Genomic DNA, 25,947 nt, shown 5'->3' with positions numbered 1-25,947 from the left:
TTTCTAAACCCACAAGGGTAAAATCTTCCAGCTTTTAAAACTCAGTTATGTTTTGTAGAGGGACTCTATGGTGGAGAGAAGCAGCAGCAATGATATTCGCCTGTTGTATAATGAGCTCTTCCTTTGCTGAGAAGTGGAAGAATAATCTCCTTTAAGAGCATCTCTTGTGAGATATTCTTCCAGTGCCTGCTGTCTTTTTCTGTTACTCTTATCAGGAATAGAATCAGATGTCCCTTGTAAAAAATCATTGCCAGCACCTTGCAGTAATTCTTACAGCTATCTATGAAAGGTTGCACAGGGCAAGTGCAGAGCAGTATGACGGACAGACAGGCAGTTGTGAGAATTCTTCACGGGATGTGGAAAATAATACCTCTACTGTAGAGAAATACTAGAAAATACATTATTTTAGGGCAAAAGGAATTAAATATTTGTAGAGGGAAACAAGTCCAAGGCATGTCAAGGGAGCATGTTTACACTGCCCACACTGTGCTTCCCTGCGTCATCAGGCCACCTATTGATATAGGTGTATTTAAAGGAGCAGTTTTTCTAGTTAGTGTTCCACAGTGATAAAAAGCCATTAAAAGATAATGCAGATATGGAAGAAGGCTGATATATATCAGCAATATGGCTTTCCATACAATTTAATACACTTGATTTAGTATTGGTTGCACATGAACATCAATAAATAAATAAATACCACTATTCAGTCTTACTCAGTAAACTTGGGTAAAGTATTTTAAAATTAAAAAGATACTCAAAACAAACTAAAAAAAAAACCTCAGGGGGAACACAGAAATACAGAAATACACATTTATGGCAAAACCAACAGTGTCTTGCAAGATACAGTTAATATGTCTAGTTACATTTTGATCAACCACATTACCAAATGTGCAATACCAAAACGACTGTATCATAAACCATAATAACTACATGATGTCACTACAACTGAGTTAAAGTTTCTGTGAGTATGTAGCTATTTCTGCACATTATCATGTCAGCTTTTATCTCAATTTCTTGTAATAAAGTGCACATAGAAACTAATACATATCTTACTGAATTGTATCTTATACCCACTGATGACCTTAGTTTGCTCTGCCTCTATGTCAACCAAATGCATAAACACAAGAGATTCGCATACTAACTTTGGTGCAACATACAAACCTCAAAACAAATTTAGTGTTTTCTGTCTTGCCAGCTCCTGATTCTCCAGAGACTATGATGGATTGACTCATCTTAAGCACTTTCATGTCACGGAATGCTTTATCAGCTTAAAAAGAAGAATATGGTTAACATGACAAAAATTAATACTCAGCAGAATTGCAAGGATAAAGTTAAGCTACAATGCAGAAAATTAAAATGTAACATTTTCAGGAATAGAAACTAAATGTTTACAATTAAATTAATTATATTAAATTCTGTTTTCCTTTCATTTATACTACAGTTGTAATTCTTCCAACACTGACATGTAAGAACTCAAAGTCTTGGTAACAAAGGCTTATTCAACTTTTTCCAGAATAAAACAAAACAAAATCAACAATCTAGAGCTAAATCTTTTTAAGAAATGTATTTGCAAAATAGTAATCTGTGTTAATTTTTTATATATATTTTAAAGGGAAACTTTCAGTTGTACTTTGCAACAAGTAACATCTGAGGAAACTTGGGAAAAAATCTCTCTTATTATGCAGCAGGTACTAAAACTCCAGCTAATTATACTTTTATTTCAAAATAAAATACAAAATAGTGAGAAGGCCTTTAACATGACAAACTTTGATTGTAGTTTCCAATTATTTTTTATTTTCAAAAGTGACTGAAATCAGTTTAAGCCATAAATAACATTTCAATGTACTTTCTGTCTGTAACACAAGCATATAAAAGGGAACAGTGAACGTGCTCTGGCAACATAATTTAAGGCAAAGAAAATTACTACACTGAAAGACAGTGCCAATCATTATTACACCTTTTTCCCTTATAAAATTTGAATTTCTTTATTTCTTTTTTAGGCTTTTTTTAATGGTTGCAAATTATATTTAAATTGCTTAGACAGTATATTTAAAACACTGGAAGTGCAGAATAATCCTAATAGAGTTGTCACAGTTGCTTATTTAATAGTTCTTCAAAAAGATGAGAAGATTTGCAATTTTAGCCATTAGTGGTTTTATTTTATAATAGTTCAAAATAAGTTAATTACTGCTACAGGTGGCAATTTACAGATAACTCTGAAGTATTAAATGTTTGTTTTTTAAGAGACAAATACAGGCTCAATACATACCAATTGCAAAAACATGTGGTGGCAATGTTCCCAGCGATCTACCCTGGTACTTTTTAATAGTATCTGAAGAGTAAAACTTAGGTATATCAAAGTATGGATTCACTGCAATGAGAATGTTGGCTACATAGGTCTGTGAAGAAAACAATGAACAGCAAATTACTAGGCAGTATCCAAGCAAGTGGTTAACAGCAATTGTCTATTACTATTACAGACTATAGCCTCCATATAACAATTGCATTTATGATCCTCTCTAGCTAATGCAAACACAAGACAGGATATATTTTTACAGTTCCTTTAATTATCTTCTCAGCATTTCTATGAAATTATCCTGGGAAAATTCCCTAACCACCGAGCTGTGGAGTATGTCCTGAATCCGACCTTTCTCCCAGTCTCCTTTTAAATGATTTCCTATTGTCTGCATTACTGGATCAAGGACAGGACGCCAAAACCTCCTGCTCAAAAGCGAATAAACTAAGCTCATGGATAGCATAACACACTGTCCTCCAGGAAGGAGGATAGCTTTTCAATATCTAATGGAAGCAACTCAGCAGGAAGGACTGACAGGATCCTGCCTGGGAATGCATTCAAGCCAGGCAATAAAAGCATTCAGCCAAAAGAAAATTAGCTATAGCTGCTTCCACAGAGAGAAATACAGAATGCAAATGTTCTCTTACAGAGAAGGAATTTGAGAAGAATCTCAGACAAAGACTGCTTTTTACCTTTCCATAGGACAAGGAAGACTGAAGAGAGGGGTTTTTTAATGTTTTTGTAAGAAACTCTTATAGCTCAGTTGTAATTGCCAGGTTACATAGAGGAAAGAAGAGGGGTCAGAATCAAATTAAAAATCAGATTTGCAGGAAAAGATCTGAAAAAAATGAGGTAAACCTTCAGCTGAATAACTTATTTGCTTTGTTGTTACTGAGAATGTCCCTAGAAGACTAAAATTTGGAAACTATTGTGTGATACATTAATAGAAGACCGGAACACACAATATATGACAATTCTTAAGTAGTTCTATTTTCAGCACTTATTTCACCAAAGGAAAACTTTCCTTCAAGAGTTGCAAATACTAATATTTACTTTCCTTTTAATAACAAGATAAATATTGTTAACCAGGATTTTAAAAAAAGCATAACACTGTTCACAAGGGAAATGTTAGTTAAATTATAAACTGAAAAAAAGTCTCTTTTTTTTTCCTTCAGAAAATACATGTGTTCTGGACAACATATTAGTAGTACTTGTTTTCACTGAAGAAAGGCTTCATGAACTACTATCCTACTTTATGAAAATACTATCCTATCCCATGATCAGTTCATATTCAGAATTTTACTTCCTTGGGGGGTTTTATTGTTTGGTTGGGTTTCTTTAAGGATTATTTTTCCAGAGCAGCATTCAAATGGCCATTTTTATTTATTTATATTTTAAAGCTGGTGCTTGATCTTGAGCCATAAAAAATTTAAAGCTATGTAAATTAACTGCAACAGAAGAAAACAATTATACTTTCTTTTTACATTTATATAAAAGGGTTTAGCTAAATTAATTTTATAATATGTGCTAAAAGAAAAGTTGATTATTTTAACACCGACACTTTAAAATATGTAGAACTGTTTTGTATTATCCCTAGCCAGCTTTCTATTAGGGAAAAAAATAAGAAAGAAAGAAAACTCTTATCTTCTGTTTCACAGCTGTCAGTATCTGGGCAGATGGCAAGGACAAAATGTAATTTAGTCAGAATTCATTAAGTACAATTAGGCAATTTGATAGCAATATAAAAGATTAAGATGGACATCTGAGCTAGGAGGTGTCAAAGACGGCACCTGTTTGCTTCGTTCAAAAATAATGAAGAAGAAAACCATCTTTGTTAACAGTGAAATAAGTTACCTGTAGGAACATTTGTGATAGAAAGCTATGCTATGGTTGCACACAAACAGTCATGTAGAGAAAAACCTACTGCTCTGCCTGCTAAAAATCAGATGGGATTCTAATCTAAAAGTATAATATAAGGGAAAAAAGGCCTACAACCTCAACCTTTCCACATTAGCAGTTCTGTTATAGGGAAAAAACCAGAAGTGGAAACACTTGGTGAATTTTTGAAAGGACATCTCTATTAGATTGGTTGTCATGACACAGAATACTTACATAAATTCTGTCCTTACTGTACCGAACTTTGATATTGTGAAGGAGAGTGGCTTCATTTAAATACATCAGGGAACCTGCAAGTGAAAAACAATCACATACCATTAAGAGCTCAGGACTACCTTTAAGTACAGAAAAAAACCTAACTCTTCAATTAAGGATAATTTTCTTCCCCTCTTTTGTTTACAGTTTAACCCTATCATTTCTTCACACTGTCTTGAGACAGGAGTACTGACTCTGTATACATTTTTAAAACCACAAACCTGCTCTTAACTGTACAGCTGGAGTTACAGAAAGCTGCTGAACAAAGAATTGGACTGCAGAAGCCTCAAATACAGGTTCTGCTCCGTGTAAGCTGCTTTAACCAGCCTGTCTGTCAAACATGGTGCATCTGCCTTCTTCACACCAGCCTCTAAGCACAGAAACTGCTGCCTACCAAAATCCCCACCAATGAATATTTCCTTCCTTCCAATTCCCCTCTCCAATCTCAGCCACAGTGTCCCCAGGGTAATGCCACCCAACTGACATTTGGAGTAACAGCTGGCTTCTGGTGATTTTTGAATTGATGAATATAAACATCTAATCTGGATCTGGAGGCAGAAACAGCAGCATCACAATACCAGGCACTAACCCTTCCCTGCTTCAGTTCTGAATTTTGTGAGTACTAGGCCTCCTCAGAGAAACTGTTAGGGGGAATAAAATGCTAACACATCAAAACTTAGCTGTATCTTTCTCCTTTGTTCTTTAACACAAAACACCTGACCCTGAGGTTAGCTCATTTGGTTAGAGCACAGTGCTACTAAGACCAGTGTTGTGGGTTTGATCCCTCTATGGGCCAATATTAATTTAAAAGCTAGACTCAATGATCATTGTGGGCCCTTTCCAGATCAGAACATTCTGTGATTCTGTAACTGCTGAAACGTTACAGGATAATCGCACACACAGAAAGCTTCAGACTTTATAGGTTCACATTCTGGCAAAGCTGGTCCTTGTTTTCAGCTACAAAGCCCTGGAAAGTGTCAGCAGCCTTAATTACAGAGGTAATTTTCAGTTCCCACTATAACACTGTTAAAAATACTTTCCCTAAACCAAATGAGGGCACTACCTATTACACAGCCTCCATTTTTAAATATGCTCAATACATTTTATCTCACTGCTTCAAGTCAAATGTACAACACTATTTTGTGCTGTGACAACTGACAGACTGCCACACTGATAAACCTTACAGTAATACAGTACAAAAACTTCTATCCATCCAACTACTGTGGATGGAATAAGCACTGTACCAATAATGTCTTTACTTTTTAAGGAAAGACTGGACATGGCACTTAATGCCACTGTCGAGTTCACATGGTGGTGTTAGGTCAGAGGTTGGACTCAGTGATCTCAGAGGTCTTTTCCAACCTAATTGGTTCTGTGATTCTGTAATAGTAACCACTAGCTTGCACCTCACACAAGTGTCACATACACACCTCTTATCTATAATGACCAACAAAGTTGTTTTATGTTGAACTGGCACCCTTTCTCAAAGGCTGCAGCAGCAAAGTATTCTAACTTATTTACATAAATGTGCAAAAAGGGCTGCCAGTTTGCATGACCTTAAGTCAACCTGCCCAGCCACCTTGCCCCGCAAGGATAACTGAAGTTCAGTAAGCAGCTCTTAACATTCTCTTTCAACACTCCTCCTGCTGAACTGGCAAAGGAAAATGGGAGCTTCTCAAAAACATCTGTGTTTCTGTTTTGCATCTTTTACCCTTCCTCCTGCAGTGGACTGAGGAGTGGAGGTGGCTCTGTCCTCTCCTTATCTGCACTAGACTGGCCTGAAGCAAAGTCAGGTTCACCAGCAAATTGCAGCCTCCCTTTGGCTTGCATAGCTCTGCTGAATAACAGCCCTTCCCTCCCTTACACAGCTTTGTTTCAAATATCTGGAATAATTTACACTTCTCAAAGAACCTTGTAGCTTCTGGTTTGTTCAGAAGAAACCACCTTCCTCCACAAAACCCCTTGCACTGATATTCCTGCATTGGCAGAAGCACACAAGGCACGCTTTAGCTTTACCCTAGGTAAACTCTCCCTTTGGATCATAACAGCCTTGAAATCATGGCTGTGCGCAATTCCTTCATGAAACAGCAGGCTGGCCCCCATCCCCACAGCTCCTTCTCTGCCAGCATAGCAGACACACATTCCCCCACAAGCCCACAGTCACCGGGAGCTGCAGCAGCAGCCGAGCACAGACACCCGGTGCTGCACAGCAGGACTCCTCCTCCCCTCCCGGGCATTCTCAGTTCACAAGCCTGAGAAAATGGCACTGGGACCACAAATTGCAGGTCTGCCTTCACTTCTTTTATTGGGGTCATCCCAAGAGAAAGAGACATTAAAAGGAAATGGGCCAGAAACAAACTCCTGCTTGCTCCAATGAAAGTTGAGATCTTCTTCTGCCCCTCTACATGCCTGGGAGGGGACGGCATGGTAAAAAATTAGGAAACTTGAAGTCATTTGGATCCTCAGTATTGAGATGAGAAATTATTACATAGTAATTGTCTATCAACTTGCAGTATTTTAAAGGAAGTAGTTAATCATCAACTTTTTATTAGGTTGCTTATCTCAAAATCAAAGGACCCCAGATTTCATTGTGTCCCCAGTGCCCTCATCGCAATTAAAGCAGCTATATTTGCAGACTCAGTGTGCAATAGGAGCATGTTCCCCAAGGGAATGCCACCACCTCAAGACATGCAAACTAAGGCTTATGTCAGCAAATTCAAAATGCATCTTCTTTAGAATAAATCCTTTGGAAGAGGCATCCATATCCAAAGGCAAAGGAAGTCACCGGAGAGAGAGAGAGAATTCTGAATATTCATATGGCTCATGTCTAAATATAACCAGTGTATACATGTGCATTTAGTTCTCCATATATTTACTTACACACACACATAGTTCACATAAGTGTAGCGAAGCACTAAAAACTAGGAAATGTCACTGTCAAATTTACTCACAGTGGCTCTCCTGCCCATACCACAAAGTAGGGTTTCTATTGAAAATTATTTTATGAAGAAATTGCAAGGCTCTGCATCTGTAGAACTGGGGTTTTTTTAACAGTCTTATAAAATACCCCGTCCTTTTACTCACCTTTCAGGATTTTTTAGAACAGTTTTATAAGCACTCAGTATAGTTGTTTTTCCTAGAAATCAATGATAGCGAACACAAATACTCTCTGACAGAGAAGGAAATTGAATTTGGGATTCACACATCCTGCAAATGAACTGCAACTTCTGAGCAGCAAGTTAGAATATAGAATATACTGGAAAGTTAAAATAATGTTTGATACAGAAGGGATTATTGAACAAAGGATTTTTAAGTTTTATCTTCTCACAAAGCCAAAGAAGATATTTTCTTTGACTAACTTAGTTGAATAGCATTCTGTTGGAATCTTAAATTATTTCCATAATCTCATTCCAAATTTGAATTCCCTGACCAGGACATAGAGTGTCAGGACATCTCAGTAAAATCATTGGGACAGATGCACAGATTAAGTGCATTTCCCTAACAATCACCATGTACAGAGAATATAGGTAACAGCTTTGAAAAGTTTGAACCCACATCCTTGTTGCAAAAATGTAAGCAGTTGGAAGTAGGCTACCAGCTTGATTCTAACCACACTGCACCATCTAAGTCAGAGCATAAGACTCAGCTCTCATCTTTTTGTTTCTCATGGAGAAGCTGTAACAGCTGCATTTCCTGTCATGGGATGCAAATACTAAACCCTATTATAGGACAGGAACTGAAGTTACATCACCTAGACCAGACCCCTAGCCTTTATTTTAAACTAAGAACAATAGAAGGTATTTTTGCTCACTATTTACAAAGTCTACAGTATTTTCACCAAGCAGCAAACACTATAGGAAATGTTGAAAAGACTTGCCTTCATCCATATGGAAGACAGGAGAGGCTCTGTGATTGCTCATAGAGTGCAGCAACAGCAAAATATTTAACAGTTGTCTAAAGCTGATCACAGCACTCACTCAGCTTTCTCAGTATTCTCTCCCCTCTCCCCAGATTTGACAACTGTTTCCATCCACCTAACTACAAAACACTCAATAAAACAAAAGCCCTGCAGATCAACAGTGACATTTATTACACAGGCTCACCTCAAAACTCCTTCTCCACCAGCATTCCTACATCCAATTCAAGTCTATCCTTTTTAGTGGTCCTGATAGGTCTAGATTCCCATCCCCAGTTTTGGGAAGGTAATCTTAAAACTTATATTCCATTACCTCTACTTCCACAGGAATGCTATCTGAGAAATTCCTTAAATGCAGGAAAATGCTATACAAATACAGGTGCTGATAAAGGCACCGAGTCTTTTGTCACACTATAAAAAGTATAGTTACACCCATAATGCTGAATGGAATATTTCTGAAGTCAAGCAACAGTTCTATATGGGAATTATGTAACTGTCCATTCCTCTAAAGTGTTCATATGAAAACTAAAAACCACAATAAATTATATTTTATATGGGCTTCCTTTAAGAAGTTTAAAGGACTAGTAAAGGTCATACATAAATTCAAACAAAGACAACCAGGAAGAAAGAGGAAGCTTGTAAGGAAACAATATTAATTTCATTGTATATATTTTTTCAAATGCAAAATTTATTTTTAAATTCATAACTTACAATTATCTTCCACATCCTTTTTGCTGTCCTCCTCTGCAGGAAACACTTGGTTGATAGCAGCCTGGAAAGTCTGTTAGATAAGAAACATTAACATTGTCAGAATTCCATAAAATAGAAATATAGTTCAAAGACATCTCATGCAATCATACAAGTGAGTGCACTGTAATTATGCATGATTTCAAATGAAGTCACCAGCTTTATACTTCAGAATTGGAAATTTTACTGAGTTACTAGATGCAGCAAAAAGTGCTGCCTTTATATTACTACACTACATTATAAAAATGAATTCACTGTAATACATATTTTAGTGCAATAATATTTGATTCTGAGGTGAAAAATTGCATATCATACTGTGCAATACAAAAAATAAGACTAAAAAAGTAATGCAAAGGTAACAGCATTATAAATGACACACAATTTCCTCAGTTTTGCAAGGAAGAAAGAATAAAATACAAATCATTAGTTCAGTCAAAGGACTGTGATGTTGTTATGATAGGATGTTTTAAAATATTCCTACTTAAAATATTAATGTTCAATACATAACATCCTCTGTATCACCAAATACTGTAGCTTTGGTTATTGTTTTTTGGGGTTTTTTCTTCAATAAATCAATAAAACAAGACCTTCCTTCAACCCTTGTATTCCAGTTATACAAAACGACCATTTATCAAGTGTTCACATCCAACTGGAAAAATTCATAACAAAAGCATCTTTGTTTCTTTTTTCATCTCCAGAAATCATAATTTATATTGCTGTAAAAAGGAAGGAAAAACATCCAAGCAAGCATGCATTACAGCATCTGCACAAAAATACCTATTGTACAAAGGCGACTTTTAATTCTATTTTTTTGTTGTTTACTGTAGTAACAGCTCGTTTGAGCTGGCGGTGAATGAACAAAACCCCTGTTGTACCAATTAAACACGACAGCCACCATGCCACTGCAGGCACAGGCTCCTTTTCCCCACGGAAATGGAGACAAGAAGTCTGGTCTAATATTTGAAAAGGCAACCAACTGGATCTAAAGAATGAACTTAATAAACAAACATGTTTGTTTGTTTAACATTGTACTCAGCAAGGTAGTCCCATGAGAAACATCTCACAGGGAAATTGAGGAGAAAGACAGCAACTTGTTTAATATTTTCTTGGGCACAACAGTTTGAGAGGTCGTGGGGCTTACACCATCATTAACAGCCACAAATTGCAACTCTCTTTGAAGTGGGAAGAGTTAAAAATGTCTCAGAGCAGAACTAATTGCTGCCAGACGGAAAGCATTAAATCTACAGTATCCCTTCCCTACCAAGTTATCATAAAGTATGCAATTTGTAGCCATAATAAAATATATCTTGTCATCCCCTTATCAGGATCTAATGCAAAAAAATATGTACAAGATGTTTTCCTAAGGGAAACAAAGCTGCTCGATGACGTTGGAACATCTGAACATCCATCTGAACATCCATCTGAACATCCATCACACCAACTTCCTCCAAAATATTCTTTATCAGAGTTTGTGAGGGCCATGGAAGCCTTCAATGTCTTTACCTACCTCAGAAAGATGCCTGCTGCTATTCAGAGTTTTAGCAGGGCAGAGATTCACCACACCCTTTCCTCCCTCTCACAGTATTACCATAACTACATATTATCATCATCATTTTCTCTACAAGTTTGTCAACACTGAAGGTAAATCTTGTTTGGTAAAGATGTACTGGAATACAACACTTCCCTACCTGATCAGTTCCCTGTGCATGAAACAGTGGGAAAGTTTAAAAATAATATGACGAGCTTCACAAAAATGTAACTTCACTTCTTGTTCTTGTCTGCTGATGTGTAAACCCATTAATCACTAACAAAGACAGGAGAGAATAAACACGATTCCCAGCTATTCTGTGAGACTCTTCATAAACTTCTGATACTTTAACATTTCTGGAGCTAAAGTCAGCCATGCTAGAACTATCCCAGAAGAGGAATGGCTTTTTCAATGTCCTCACCACTAAGCCTTCTGAGTCAAGATAAATTTAAAGGGAAAAAAACAAACACCCCCTCCCCCCCCAAAAAAGAAAACAATTCAGAGAATTCATGATGTCTTATCTCCTATCTGAAAGTTAATGCTTTTCTGTTGGGCTTTTTTTAGATAAGAACATAGGTACAGTTTCAACATGTAAAAAAACAATTTCACTGCTGTACATCACATTTGGAATACTTTATGTAAAGTAAGGTACTTGTCACATAGATAAATATGATAGCTAGACATGCACAGCTCCAAGTATTAAAATCTAGTATTTTAAAAAGAAAATAAGCTAATAATCTAACCTATCAATAAGAAAATATCCAAAGAAATTCTTCACTATATTTTGCTATTTTTAAATTTTTTAAACAATTATTTTAAGGAAAAAACCCTTCAGATACTTGAGGGAAGACTTTTGCATTAATCATAACTTAGGACAAGTTTGTTCTAAGGGAGTGGAGATTGTATTAATCTTATGAGACAATAAAATGGTCTTAGGAAGCAAAACAAGGTTTAGGGCATTCGGAAAGGGTTTTTTTTGTCGTCTTTGTAATGAAGAAACCCTTGAAATCCAATGGCAATCTTAACTATTCTCCCAGAAACTAGATGAGTGAAAAAAGATATCTTTCCATTCAAGCAGGATCTTCTTTCTACCGTGTAATCCAATATGTGTAACCATGCCTTCCTTTATCCCTTCCAGATGCAGACAGGAGACATCCCTACTTTCAGCTGTATTTCACAAACCACCTACAGCAGTACAAACCATGTGTAAGACAGACAAGGGCATGTCTCACTTGTGCAAGCAAGTTGTGCTCACTGTTAAAAAAAAAAAAACAAACAAAACCACCTTAGCTTGAAGCACTGAACTTTGAACATTCTGATCCTTACTTTCAAAGTACATTTATTCTTTTATACTTAGCTGGGAAAAATACCTTTCTCATTATTCACAGCATACCAGAGCAGGTGGCCCATAAAGCCTTTCATGACCCTTTAGAAGTGGCACAGAGCCATAAGGCATCTCTCAGTCAATGGCAGGAGGGGTGTCAGCGAGTGCCTGCAGCACCTCACACCTTCCAGTGACTGCCAGAAACTCATGACTGCTGATGCTGTAAGAAGTGCCGCCCCCTACTCCTCTGGGCCCCATGGTGCCCAGAATATGGTATCTCAAGGTGCAAGCCCTTCCAGTGCATCTCTTCCTAACTACTTTATTTACATTTGCTACCTCCAAGAAAAGAGTAAATCCCCCGTTTAGCAATTTCACTGTCATCTGCCTTCTCCTTGTTTTAGCCTCAAAGAACAAGAAGATCTATGCAACAGGATCCAAGATTACGAATCCCAGTACATTCAGAAAAGAACACTTTAAGGAGAAATGAAAGCACAATACTAGTTGAATTTAACAGCTGATTCCCTCTCTACCTGCCTGCTTCCTTGTACCACCAGCATGTGACTGCTGGTGGGTCATGGGCCAGGACTGCCAGCTCAGGTACAACCAATCCAGTTTGGAGCCTGTTCTCAGGGCAGGACTCCAGCTCTAGGTGCGACCATGCTCATTACCAAAGCCTCTCCAGTTTCTCTGGCTGTTTTTTTCCTGTTATTTATTTTCCAGTCCTGGCATTTATAAACCTTACAAGCCAATGATCTCCTTTTTGGGAAAAGGTTCCCATCATGTAACACATGCATCCTCTGTTCCAGTAAAACACTCCTGCGACTCGCTGTACTGTTCATGCAGGGCAGGTTGGGTGACTCAGATCCTCAGCTCCCTTAGACACACAGTTCTGCACAGAACTGTAAACACCTGGGGATGGGCTGTGGTGCCCAAAACTGCTACTGCTGGGGTTTAACTGAATTGGTGTGTTGGACCTTTGCAGAGCCTGGGCTGGGTAACTTGGTTTAATAATGAAATATGAAGCAACCTGCCACCACAATGGCCTCAGCTCCTCTGCCCCCCTTCCACTGCTTTCTGCCATCCTGAAAACTTTCCACTTCTTCCAGCTGGATTTGTTCTCTGACCTCATTTGGGGTGTCACGCACAGCTCGGCAGGCGGAGCTGGGAGGGTGCCACTCTGCAGTGCCAGAGCTGGCCACGGATGGGGATGGGAGGGAGGGGTTTAAGACATGGTGAAACTGCTGCCTTGCAGCATATACTGCAGCTATTGACAACAGTGTCATAAAAGGCAATAATCAAACACATGCATACACATTTCCTTTTCAGACTGTGACCTCTGGCAAGCTACCAGTGCCTACAGAGAATACATATGACATGGTAATGACCCAGATTAAAAAATAATAATAAGTTACACTGCCGGGATATGTTTACAAGATCAGGTTACTCCTCTCCTCCCTGTAATTATCATGGGCAACTCCAGAGCTGCTGGATCACGCATTCTTGCTGAAGAGCACTTGTGAACTACCATTTTAAGAAAACAAAGTGATAATGAGTATTAATGCTGACTATTTCAAATTAATGGTCTAAGCGCACAAGGACAGAGTCGTCTTAAAAAGTCAAAAAGCAATGAGAAATATTTCTCAAAAAAGAAACCAATGACACCTTGAAAAGACTGAGAAGGCAACGAAGAAAACATTTTAGTCCACCTTTATTAATATATGGCTAATCAATTAAGTTTGATAGTTTAAAATACAGGACCATAATCTCTATTTAGACTGTGAAGTGTTTGTTCCCTTAGCTGAATGAACATTAGGCTCTTAATTGATCTGCTTAATTCAAAACAGCCAACAGCAGAATAACAAACTCCCTAGACAAATGAGAGTTTTTATGTTGTTGAGAAAACCGTGAAACAAACTACTTGTATTTTAGGATCATTTTTTGGTTTTTATTGGTTTTTTTTTTTTTTACTTATTTATGGGCCCTGAAAGGAGCATATGTTAGAAATAAATAGTGACTCAGAAATATTATTATTATTATTGTTTCTGTTTCAGTGTAAAGGCTTTTGCTCCTTATGGCATCAGGACCATTGGGGAATATAAACAGAAACAGCAGTGGGGGTGAAATTAATTTAAGTCATTTTCATATTAGCCATAGATCTGGAATGTCTGAGTAATCTTGCTCCTCCTCAAACTGACAAATGAATACTACTGCTACTACTAAACCTATACACTTTATCTCTCTCACTCAAAAATCAGTTGTTACACTTTGTATTTCTAAGGAAGGCAAAATCAACTTCCTGTCCAAGATGAACAAAAAAGAAAGCCTATAAACATTCCCCCAAAAGGAAGGACTGCTGCATAACCTTTTGACCTGTGACAAGGCATTCTCTCCTACTGCTGACATAAAAAAAAGACAACAAAACACATTGTTGTCTTTTTTACATCCTTGAACACAAGAAAAAACAAAACTATTAGAAAGGGCACAAAAAATATATTCAAAAAGACTGAAACCACAACTTTTAAGGCAATGCTAATCTTAATCTAGCTACTACAACCCAGGAATCTGACCATTTGAATTAGGATAATTGATAGCTTGAAGGTGCTTCCTGTAAATACTGACATTTAGTTACGACATACTGAGTCTGAAAGATGTCATGATAAATCAAGCCATTGGAACACACTAATTAGGATGAATTAGGTCTTCATTTTAAAAGTTACATTTAAAAGTTACATTTGACTTTAATTTGATGTAGCAATTCCGCAGCACCTTTTTTTATCATATTACTTCTCAAGGCACTTGAGTTAAGAGGATTCATCTCTCAGTCTTCATCAGTCTAATGGTGTCTAATCTTAGCCAGGGCCCAGCACATCCCTGTAGGACCCTCCCCATGCATGTAAGGAAAAAGAGAGAAGCTAATCTTAACAGCAGGCTCTTCATCAGTGTCTAATTGAGAAAAATAAATCATACAGTACTGAATCAAATGGCTACAGAGATTCAAGCATCCTCTCTTTCATGAGCACATAATGCACATGCAGATAACTGACAAATATGTGCTTCTCATCAGTGTGAGGGGTCCACTGCAATACAAGCTAAAGCTGAACAAAGATCCTTAGCCAAATCTAGAACAGAAAGCTGATTTTCCACTCCTTCAGGCTGTGTGCAGTTGAAGATGGTGGCAAAGACCTGGCCTACAGGTAAGGTGGTTTCTTTGTATATTTTTTCTCTGTTTCTTTGTTTGTGACACACTTACCTTGCCTTTCTGATTCAAAGGTTCAATAGTTAAGTTGTCAGGGCCAATGTCCACAATCATCCCCATCTGAAACCCATCAGTTGGGTGTGGAGCCCAAACGGGCTTCCCGTCTTCCATTGTGGGACCTATCCAGTATTTCCTGTAAGAAAAAATAAAACTAAAATTAATCAAAACACTTCGTATACAAATTGAATAAACCCACAGGATTTATGACACAGACTTTAGTTTATTATGTTTATTTCTCTTATTCAGTATGAAAGGAGACTGGAGCCAGCCTTTCTCCTACTCGCAATGCTTCGCCTACAGAGGACACCCCTTGGACTTCAGCATGGACAAGATAGAAGACCAGAATCATTTTTCATAGGATCCACACACTGCTCCCCGAAGCTCTTTATCCAGCTTCCCTAACTTGTGAATCAAGAAGGGAGTCTATCTCATGATCAAAGTAGAAGTGCAAGATAGATTCAAAGCCAAGACTATACTAGCAGTGTATGTATGTACACATATATGGATACATGTGTAAAGACACACACATATATATTTGTATGTGCATGCAGTGGGTCATATGACTAATGGCTACTTGTCTGTATTTGAGCTGGTGTACAAATATTTGTATTTTTGCAACAGCACACGTTGAGGCATGTGAGCAGAAATCCAGTCTCTTGGCATTTGAGACAAATGAATGTGTTCACTCTTTCTGTGTGGCTGAACATATGGCTTTCAAATAACCCACAAACATATTTGGTCTCAATTGATTTATCATCCTGTAAGTCTTTTAAGGGCTGACCCTTGTGATACTATAACATTACAGGTCTTCCTCTTAAGGAATCTTATTTTCTATTAACAAATGGTATGAAAATTGTTTAAAAAATAATTTTTATCTGCAAATGAAAAAGATGCAAAGGCCAAGATATTCGAACCTTATGCTCCTCAAGTTATACAGCTAAATAAGCTCCCAATTAAAAGGGAGTACTTGATTGCATGCAATACTCATTGAGCTAACCAGGAAAATTGCCAAGGTTGGCACACTCTGAATGGCTAATGGTGCCATTTTAAATATGCTGAATTGGTCCCTTTTTTAGTGTTTGGTTGTTTTTGGGGGTTTTTTTGTTGGCTTGGTTTTGGTTTCTTTTAAACCTACTTTATAGTCCTTACCCTAGTAAGAATAGAGTCCACTCAGCTTAAAAGGCTCACTTCTCCTTGCTGTTCCTTACTCCTCTCTAAAACTCATTCACCTACTAAACTGACATGTTTTAGTGATTCCAAAATTTGTAAAAAGTAATCTCATACCACCAAGGTGTAACTTGCCTCTCTCAGCATGAAAGAAATGAGCCTGCCAAGCAGCAAAGAAAACACTGGCAACAAACTCCAGAAGTCTAGGGAAAGCCTGGGAGAGTATCCCACATTTTTCTTTTCCCATATCTGAAGGAAAAAGAAGATCCAAAATTTCTCACGAACAACGAAGGCTACCGATCCCTTTGCCATGAGCAGCAGCAAGGAAAAAGAGTGATTGGCCCGCCAGAAAGCTGTATACAACTACAAGCAGAAAAGGACATCCTTGCCACTCAGAGGATCTGTCACCACATGCTGCACATAAACTGCTTTTTACTGCCTCCAAGGACAGGTCAGAAAAGTTGGAAGGGAAGGAAAAGGCTGGCTGTGATCTCTTTGAGAATGCTGCTGGTCTTAGTTAACAGCAAGCTGTCTTATTCCTTGGCAACTTTAATGTGAAATATTGATGAAAACTTGTGATTTACTATTCTCCCATGTACAAAACATAGTAAGTTCTTTTAACTACACACAGAAAGTTATGTTCTAAAACCTCCAGTATTACATTTTCTCCTGTTTACTTCAACCCTTTCGCCACAGCCCATGAACTCTAAAAAATAGCGTCTTCATCATGTGTTGCCATCACTATATGATAAATCCTGTAAACAACATCTGTATTCACTCACAACTGGCTGCTGGCCATTTTTTCTTTATTTTATGATACTGAAAAAGGAATTTCTTTCCAGCCAGACCTCACTTCTAGATCCAACTGCCATCGTGGGCATAGTTGCTAAACAGCTGAGTTTATTTCTGGATATAACCAAGCCTTCATTTCTTCACAAACCTATCATTTGCTTTTAAAATGCTAGTTCAAAATAGTAGTTAAACGATATGTCACACAACCACTAAAAACAAGGCTGTCTTTTACACCCCAAGTACCATGGTCAGGGCTCCGGACATAACCATGTTGCACGAGAAACAAACCCTAAAATTACTGCCAAAACTTCAGCAGAAGTAGGAATCCAACCTCCCCAGTTCACATCCAGATGCTTCTGCTTTGTTCACTGACAGGGCTTTTTGCATTCTTACATATTCTTAAGGCAACTTCATACTTCATTAATAAATTATGACAGAGGAATGTCACAAGCTGAAAAAATCCTCTTGAAGGACAGAGCAGTGGTTGAATTCAGCCACCACCAGGAAATGCAAATTTAAGAAATGTACCTGAGGCATTGCAAGCATCTAAGATGCCATTGGATGAAAGAAATACAAGTGAGTCAGTTATTAATGGGACAATTAATTTTAATAAATACAGTCTTCTGGCTGAGAAGTGACATAATACCAGTTGTAACATTTTGGGTTTAGCAACACTTCATCTCTGTCAGCTGGGACTCTGGCAGGGAGCACACTGAAATTGGATATCAAAACCTACCAGGTATTACCTGCTCTATTATTTACACCCCCATCTGATGTATTGTGCCATGGCCTTGGGACAGGTGCAGGAAGCCTACTCCTGAACGAGCTCTTGAATAGCCAGTTTACAGACCAGCGTTTTACAGTGAACAGGAACTACCAGAGGGAACAAACTTTTTTCCCCGATATGCATCCATCTAAATCCAATCTACACTCAGTCTGTCACACTGCTAAAAGAGCACACCATTTCTGAAAACAATGAAAGCAAAGAGACTCATGCCCAGGCTAAAAGCTCTAAGGCAACAAATTTGGCAGCAACACCACAAAACACAAGGAGTAACGTGGATGATGCTTCCAAAAAAGGAGACAAAATAAGTTATCATCCACATTTGTATTTGTATATATGCACTTAACATACATTAATTGATTGTTAGTTGCTGGATCATTTTGGTCTCTAAAATGAGACCAAAATTAAGGCATCTCCAAGACGAAGAGAATTTGCAAAGGTTATGCTTAGAAGTGGGAAGCCAGATGCCCTTTTCTCTTTCTACATAGAAGGACCTCAGGAGTATTGGAATTTTTCTCTCTGTTGAGCACAAGAGGAATAGTAATAAAATAAGCCTTTGCCTGAAGCTGGTAAACTTAATAGCTATTCCTTCAAATGTCAGATTTTATTTCTTTATAATTGGTACGTAGTAATAGACCTATCCTTAATTATCAATAAGAGTACTTAACACATTCAGCACTGGCTAAACACTAGAACTAGTGTTCAAACAACTTGCAAGACAAATCACTGCCCAGATTCAGAGAAAAACACCCACCAATATTTCTGTAACTTTTTTTCTGCACTATTATTCCCCCTTTTGGAGAATCTTTAATGACATTTTTTTCTCAAAAACAATTATCTCCTTAACACATTGTGTATAGGAAACAACTAAGAATCCCTCAGTTGAAAGTTAACACACTATGCTCCTCCCACTTATGTTTACCTAAGTAGTATTGATTTTAAAATAATGTAATACAACTACATTTGGGTGTTATAGACTATTTAAATAGAAATCAAATGCTTCCATCTGGTGAAAGAATTCTACAAAGGCAAAATATTCTAATGCAATTTTAAACCTGTTGCCAGAGCCCAGAGGCAGGCATTTGCATGATCTGATCCTACTTACAATCCTATGAACAGTCTGCTATACCAAGGCACTGTACTGATTGCTCAGTTAACTAATTAAAACAAATGAAAAATTAGACTTCATTAAATAACCAACAGTAACTCACTAAAATGGATAAGTCCGAGGGAAATAAACTAATTAGAATAGGTACAGTAGTAAATTATTATTGTAAAATAATGTTTTCTTAATATTAAAACCACCTTGCACTTGTGTGTTTAAGAGCTACCCAAAATTCTGCTGGTTACAGCAGGCACATGAGACTGCTCTGGGAAAGGTCCTATAAACATACAGAAGAAACTAGACAGAGAAAAACATTCATACATAGTGGTATCTTACTGTCAGACAAATTACTTTTGCAACCCTAGTTTACTGCTCAACTAAAACTTCTCCAAATCAAAGCTCAGGCAGCATGCAGCACTCAGTCACTGTGTCACTGCAGCAGGTGACACAGTATTTCAAATGAACTGCAGCTATAGTAGAGATTTATTTTTATTTGAGCTAATTACAATACAGTTATAGCTGCATTCTTTAACTGAGTACTAAACTGATACCATTTTTATTCTTTACTTTTCCAATTTACGACAAAACTCTGCTCTAACACATTCTAGTTTATCCATGTCACACTGCAGCTTTTTCATACCTAAAATAACATCAGCAAAGTAACTCTGTGAGGCAGGGACTTCTGCCAAACTGGAAAAGAAGAAATAGACTGCAATACAGCACAGCACAGAAGTACCTCCAAAACCAACTTGCTTTGAAAATCTTAACCCCAACTTGTTAATTTGCAGATATATGCATGTAAAACAAAGAGTATCTGAGGTCCACATCTGAGAATTACTAGATAAAAATTTCTTTTAAAGCTACCTGCTCTGACTGCTTGGGACAACATGAGCACAACAGCTGATGAAATTATTCTCATGGCATGTTCATTTTCTTCTTTGTGTATTTGCATACATCAGCATGTTTTCAATACTGAGCAACCAGAAACTGATTTCTGTAGTATTTCCAGATGAACCACTCTTTTGTATTTGTATTCACTTATTTAACATTCACATAGGAAATGCCTTCTCTGCTGTTGTGTTTGCTATTCAATAAGAAATGACAAGACAGTCCCTCATGCTTTAAGCTAAGGAGAAAACTTATTGTCTCTACATTAAACATGGCAATTCCCAATCAGTAAAGCACAACTGCAATACTCCATATAATTTCTGAAAACACCTTTGCCTGGAACATCCATGCTCCTGGAAGAACAAATTTTAAGGAGCAGAAGAAGGGGTGTGGTAGGGTCAGGATTAGCCAAAGACCTGTACAGCTTCCTCTAAACCATCTCACCTTCCTGTGTGTTAATTGCTGCTTGAGGCATTTCAACCCAGCTGCCCTCCTGGCCTTGCTCCCTGCTCTGCCCCTTCCCCTCCTGACCACTTTGAGAAGTACTGACACAGGGCAGGAGATGGTCTGAGTAAGAACATGTATTTTGAAAAAAAGAAAAAAACCATACTACTTTATCTGCAAATATTTAAATGGCTATTGCATCAAAAGAAGCTGTTAAAAAGAAGGAATTCAATTAATGGTAGGAAATTTCCCCCACAGCAAATGAATTTCATGTATGTTACCATCCTGAAAATGAGGTGATACAGGCATTACCCAAGAACCCTCAGTTTTGAAATATATGTTTTATGCTTTTTTCAAATGCATCATATTGAATCAATCAGCACTTCTGAACGTCTGTGCACTTTTAATATAACAAAACTGTAGCCCACTAAAAAAACACCTATTGTAGGAAGCCTATCCAAAATAATTTGTACATCAACTGAACAGATTTCTCTAAGGCCAAGTATCTTTCAGGTGTTGTTTACTAAGTGCAAAATTCTCAGTATTGCTCAAGAAATAAAAATAAACCTCACATGAACAAGGAAATCTGCCACTGGAGGTGAGTGAAGCTTCAAAAAATCCAGAGGATGGAGAGTTTAGGCAATTTTAACAAACATAGCAACTCTGCAGTTGCGGCAGAGGAATGAGTCCACAAGAGAGGCTGTACACAGTAAAAGATCACTTGTGGCACACCAGCAGAGGACAAACAGCAAACATTCTCATCAACTGTACCACGTGACAAGAGGACAAAGAGTGGGGAAGATGGAAGATCAAATGAGACTTAGCAAAGGAAGACAGCAACATATATGGCAGTTAACTAGCAAATATTTGTCCAATTCAACTGATGTTATACAAGACCAAGAGGAATTTTGTACAGCTTGTAAGTTTGTAAAATTCTAACCACAGAGGTTGTGGTCTTTTGACTCTGACACTGAGAAATTAAAACTCCATTCATATTAGAATCAGCAAGATGTGATGATTTCCTCTGTGATTCCTACTCTTCTGCCAGTTTTTTAAGCTACTCTTCTCTCAAGAACGTTATTCTTATTTTAGTTCCTACTAAGAAAATAGAGAGGTCTTTGTCCCAATTCTTGTTCATTAAAAGAACCTGCGTGGAGTTTCCTGACAAACCAAGAATTAAGTATGCCAAGGGGATCTGCATAAGCATTTTCAACCAACGGCAATGCCTACTCCAGTAATAGCAACAAGCAGAAAGAGGAAAAGTATCAAAACACAAAAAACAGTGTCAAATTTGAGTAGCAAAGTTAAAGAAAAAGTTCCTCAGTTATTGTCTGGACACCACTTCAGAAGCATTAAAAAAGAGAAATGAGGACTAGAAAAAACAGAACTAACAAGGCTATAAAAACACTTTTGAAAGAGGTTGTTAAACTTAACGCTTTCAGGCTTTACAAGTCAGCCCTAGTGAAATTAGCAGGCAGCAAGAGGGGAAGAAAAGTCATACCAAGGCAGAAATCACCAAACAGACAAAGACATCAAAGCAAAATCAGAAGTATCTTAAGCCATGTCATAATATATAAAGAACACATAGGATGCACTCCTGCAGATCTAGCTGGAGTAGTTCAGGCAGACAAGGTGAACTCTGGAATTATCTCCATGGCAGTAGTCATGCTGTGCGACCACTGGCAGCAGTACTCAAGCATAATGGCTTAAATCATATTCCATAAGCAGCCTCAACAAGGTCAAGTAACTTCAAACCCCTTCAGCTAGCACTTTAACAGTGTATTTGTTTATATCCTCATGTGCCACTTTTTCCAAGTGTAAACATGAGAAAGAGCAAATGCTTCTTGAAGGTTGAGGATGACTCTCTCTATGCTAATGAACTCTAAATTCTCCTTCAGTTATGTCATTTTTCAGCCTTCCCCACCCATTCATCTTCTACATCTCATACGCTCCTACTGTCAAATTAGAGTGCCCTGTTTCCCCATCCAGCATGTGCTGCTGCCAAGCTATTGCTCATCTTCAGGTGACCTAATACAAGAACTGATATGTTTATTCTCTCTTAAGCCTATGCACCCAACAGTCTCTCTTTGAGCTTCGTATACAAGGCAAAACAAGAGCAACCAATTGGCCTAAATCTACCAAATACAAGGGATCTCACCTTCAGCACAAAAAGTAGAAAATCTAATAATGCAAATGAAAAAAAAAACACTAAGAAAGTCCTTAATTTGATTCCCAAATACTTAAAATGAAATGGATCACTTATCATAAATATTGGTTGTTTATCATATAAATACCAATACCTGGTCACTGGCTTCCATAATCTGAACTGCAGAAGCTGACCATTATGATAAGCAATCAGGACACCAGAGTTTTCATCCTCTGTAGACCACCATCAATGCTGGCTAAAGCACATCTTGGTGCAGCCAGCAGGACCTTGTACCAGTTAAAGCAAGCATATATTGCATTTTATACTAGCTTTTGTCCAGCTGATTCAAAAAGCTCAAAAAATATAAAGCTCCTCAAAAAGAGGCTAAGGTGGACTGAATCCCAGTAATTTATTCTAACTCATATGAACACAGATAAACCCAAAAAAAATTCATACCCTCCATACAAAAAAATCAGAACAATATTCCTAACCACCAATTTAAGGGGGTGGAACCCAGGCCAAACAGAAAAAAATACCACTTTTGAGTGCTTTTGAATTTTTGTTATTCACCAGCAATTCAAGAACTCTGCACAACTTAAATATTTTTTCAGAAAAATACTTGAAGTAGAAAGCCTACACTGCCTAGTGACAGTACCATGTATTTTGTACTTTTAGTAGAGTGATGCTAAGCCCTTGACATTCAAGCAGCCCTACATTTCCAGCAGAGAAAGTCAAGAGCTGAATCCTAAGGCAGAGCCTATCAGTGACTTGGTTCTCCATGGCTGCCTCCATGAATAATTCAGAAATGCCCCAGGGGCTCTTGAGGGTGACCAACACACCCTCTGACCTCTCCTCTGAACCCATGTCTTGTCAAGTTTTGAACTTCAGCTATATAACCCTCTCGCTGCAGAATAATGAAACTAGGTAAATACAGAAATAAGCAACCAACCAACCTGCACTGAGTTTTATCAGTTTGATAATTACATATGCAAAAATAACTGAACAGAGACACATTTGCCTGGTAAGTTTTTTTTTAAGTACAACTATAAAAAACATTGCCAAACTCCGGGTACATATCAGTGTAAATGGGACTGATATTTTAGGAAACTAAGAATACATACTCAGCCAGGAGTCAAGTCAAGTCAAATAAACTAAGCACTTCAGATGGCATCATCAAAGGCTGCTGGAGGGTGTGCAGGAAACCTCAGATGCTTGACCTCAAACCAATACAAAGAGCCTGGGCAGGGAAAAAATATATTTGTACTTTCTGACTTACTACCAGTATAACAAATAGCAAGTAAATCAGATGTTTTCAAATGGTACTAACTTTGATTTGGCCACCTTATTAGAGGAGAAAATACTAGAAACTAATGACAATCAGCAGCATATGCAAATTCACAGTTACAGTCCAGGAACTGTGTATTGCCATCCCTGGCTGTATAGAATCCATAACTCTTTCAGAGACAGAATTAGGTCCTAAAAGCACTTACATTACCTGTTTCAAACTTCTTTTTCCTCTCTCCATATCAGCTTGTACTTATTACAAAAAGCATGGGTGTAGTTTATAGGCAATGAGCTGAAACACAGACAATCTACAACGGACCAGTGAACTCAGGAGAAACTCTCCCTTCAGAAACACACAACTAAAAAAGGAAGATTCTTGTCAAAATCTACTCAAATATTGTATACAAATAAAGAAATAAAAAATAGAACCTGTTTCCAAGTTCACAGATCTCATTGATAAAAGTAATTCTGAGGGAGGTGACTGAAAGCTTTCTCTTAACATCATGAGATCACGAGAGTCATTTAAGACAATTTTAACAGCAAAGACAAGAAAGCTACTCCAAGAAGTGACACAGAATGTGTTTTGTCAGCAACTCCATTTGTTTCCTTGGAAAGATGAGTATAGTGGGCCCATAAGTATGAGACAAAAACCAGTAATTACAACAAAAGATAAAGATCATTTACATAATCTCAAAAAAATTTCTGGAGCATATGATTTAGGAATAAAATACACTTAAACCCATAAAAAATTACTGAAGGTCTAAAACATCCCTCCTGTGAAGAAAGGCTGAGACAGTTGGGGGTGTTCAGAATAAAGAAGAGAGGGCTCCAGAAAAGGCCTTATTGTGGCCTTTCCATAAATGAAGGAAGCCTATAAGATGGAGAGAGACTTTCTGTCAAGGTCCCTAGTAACAGGATAAGGGACAACAGTTTTAAACTGAAAAAGGATAGATTTAGACTGGATGTAAAAAAGAAATTCTTTGCAATGAGGTTTGCCTGAAGAAGCTGTGAATGCCCCATCCCTGGAAACCTTCATGGTCATGTTGAATGGAACTTTGAACAACCTAGTGGGGAGTAAGACTTGATCTCTTTAAAAGTCCTTTCCAACTCAAACCATTCTGCAACTCTAAAATAACCTTTAATTCTTGTACTGTTCACAAATAGTTTGTATTTTCACAGAAGGCTGAGTACTGTAAAGGTTTGGCATCTGACCAGCAGCAAACCAGACAAAATCTGCTATTAGCACTGACAGGATCTTGGCAGCAGGGAAAACTGCAGGCCATAACAACTTCCACATTAGCCACATCCTGACCACAGCTCAACTCTTTCATTTTTTGGCAAGACACTGCTCTCTGCAAGGTTTGAGAAAGTTCTAGGCTTCCCTAAACCTTGGTACAGGGTCATGCAGATTACAGACTCTGGACTAATCTTTGCACAGATTTTGCCACAGCCAAAGACAAAAAGCTTGTTTTTCTTACTACTGATTCAGTATCTCAAATGGACTGATGCAGCTCCCATAGCTCAAATACTTTTATGAACTATGAATTACAGGAAATCCAGCTCAAGAACATCACACTCACTTCTTTTTCAGAAGATTGAGATCAAAGTCCAACTGCATTTAATCAACTGATTTTAATCTCAAATAGTTTACCTGAATGTTACTGCCCATCCCCATCACATATAAAATGTTATTTATTAATTTAACATGCATGCTGCAAGAAAGTGCATCCCTGCTAACGATTCTGTTAAAGTCAACAATGAGTAAAAATTACCAACCAGCAACACCACAAAAATGGTTATAAATTTTCTGCCCAGGCTTAGCCAAATGCATATTTTAGAAAAATCCTGGGATAGCTTTAAGGTTTTCAATAGCAGATGTTGTCATACAGGCAACAGAGCAAACACTCTCTCTGCACAGGCAAGAGAAGAGAACCACCCCTGGGGCTGGGAACAGGCACACGCAGTCTCAATACATCTGATATGAAAGTAAACCAAAAACAATTTATGCAGAATCACAGCTCCCAGGACCAGCCCTTAAGCATAATTACAAATTCTATACAGAAGCTCATGCAGAGGACAAACCACCACAGTCACATGCTAAGATCAGCCTATTTATTTT

The 25,947-nt window shown here is 37.7% G+C and overlaps 1 protein-coding gene across 6 annotated transcripts in view; it reads right to left on the bottom strand.

Moving 5' to 3' along the window:
* Positions 1 to 25,947, bottom strand: part of MYO6 (myosin VI) — a 103,738-nt gene that overhangs the window by 59,012 nt on the left and 18,779 nt on the right. For all 6 annotated transcript variants that reach the window (XR_013181258.1, XR_013181259.1, XM_077174844.1 and 3 more), the window contains exons 2-6: positions 15,213 to 15,351; positions 9,075 to 9,144; positions 4,409 to 4,482; positions 2,270 to 2,399; positions 1,162 to 1,267 (exon numbers count right to left, since the gene is read on the bottom strand). Coding sequence is in view for 4 of the 6 variants with exons in the window: in XM_077174844.1 (XP_077030959.1) it covers positions 1,162 to 1,267; positions 2,270 to 2,399; positions 4,409 to 4,482; positions 9,075 to 9,144; positions 15,213 to 15,329 (497 nt within the window). In the remaining 2 variants the exon portion in view is untranslated. The remainder of the gene's footprint in view (positions 1 to 1,161; positions 1,268 to 2,269; positions 2,400 to 4,408; positions 4,483 to 9,074; positions 9,145 to 15,212; positions 15,352 to 25,947) is intronic.

The sequence above is a fragment of the Agelaius phoeniceus genome, chromosome 3 (assembly GCF_051311805.1).
Source record: "Agelaius phoeniceus isolate bAgePho1 chromosome 3, bAgePho1.hap1, whole genome shotgun sequence".
In the NCBI taxonomy this organism is placed as follows: Eukaryota; Metazoa; Chordata; class Aves; order Passeriformes; family Icteridae; genus Agelaius; species Agelaius phoeniceus.
This window is presented reverse-complemented; position numbering and strand designations above follow the sequence as displayed.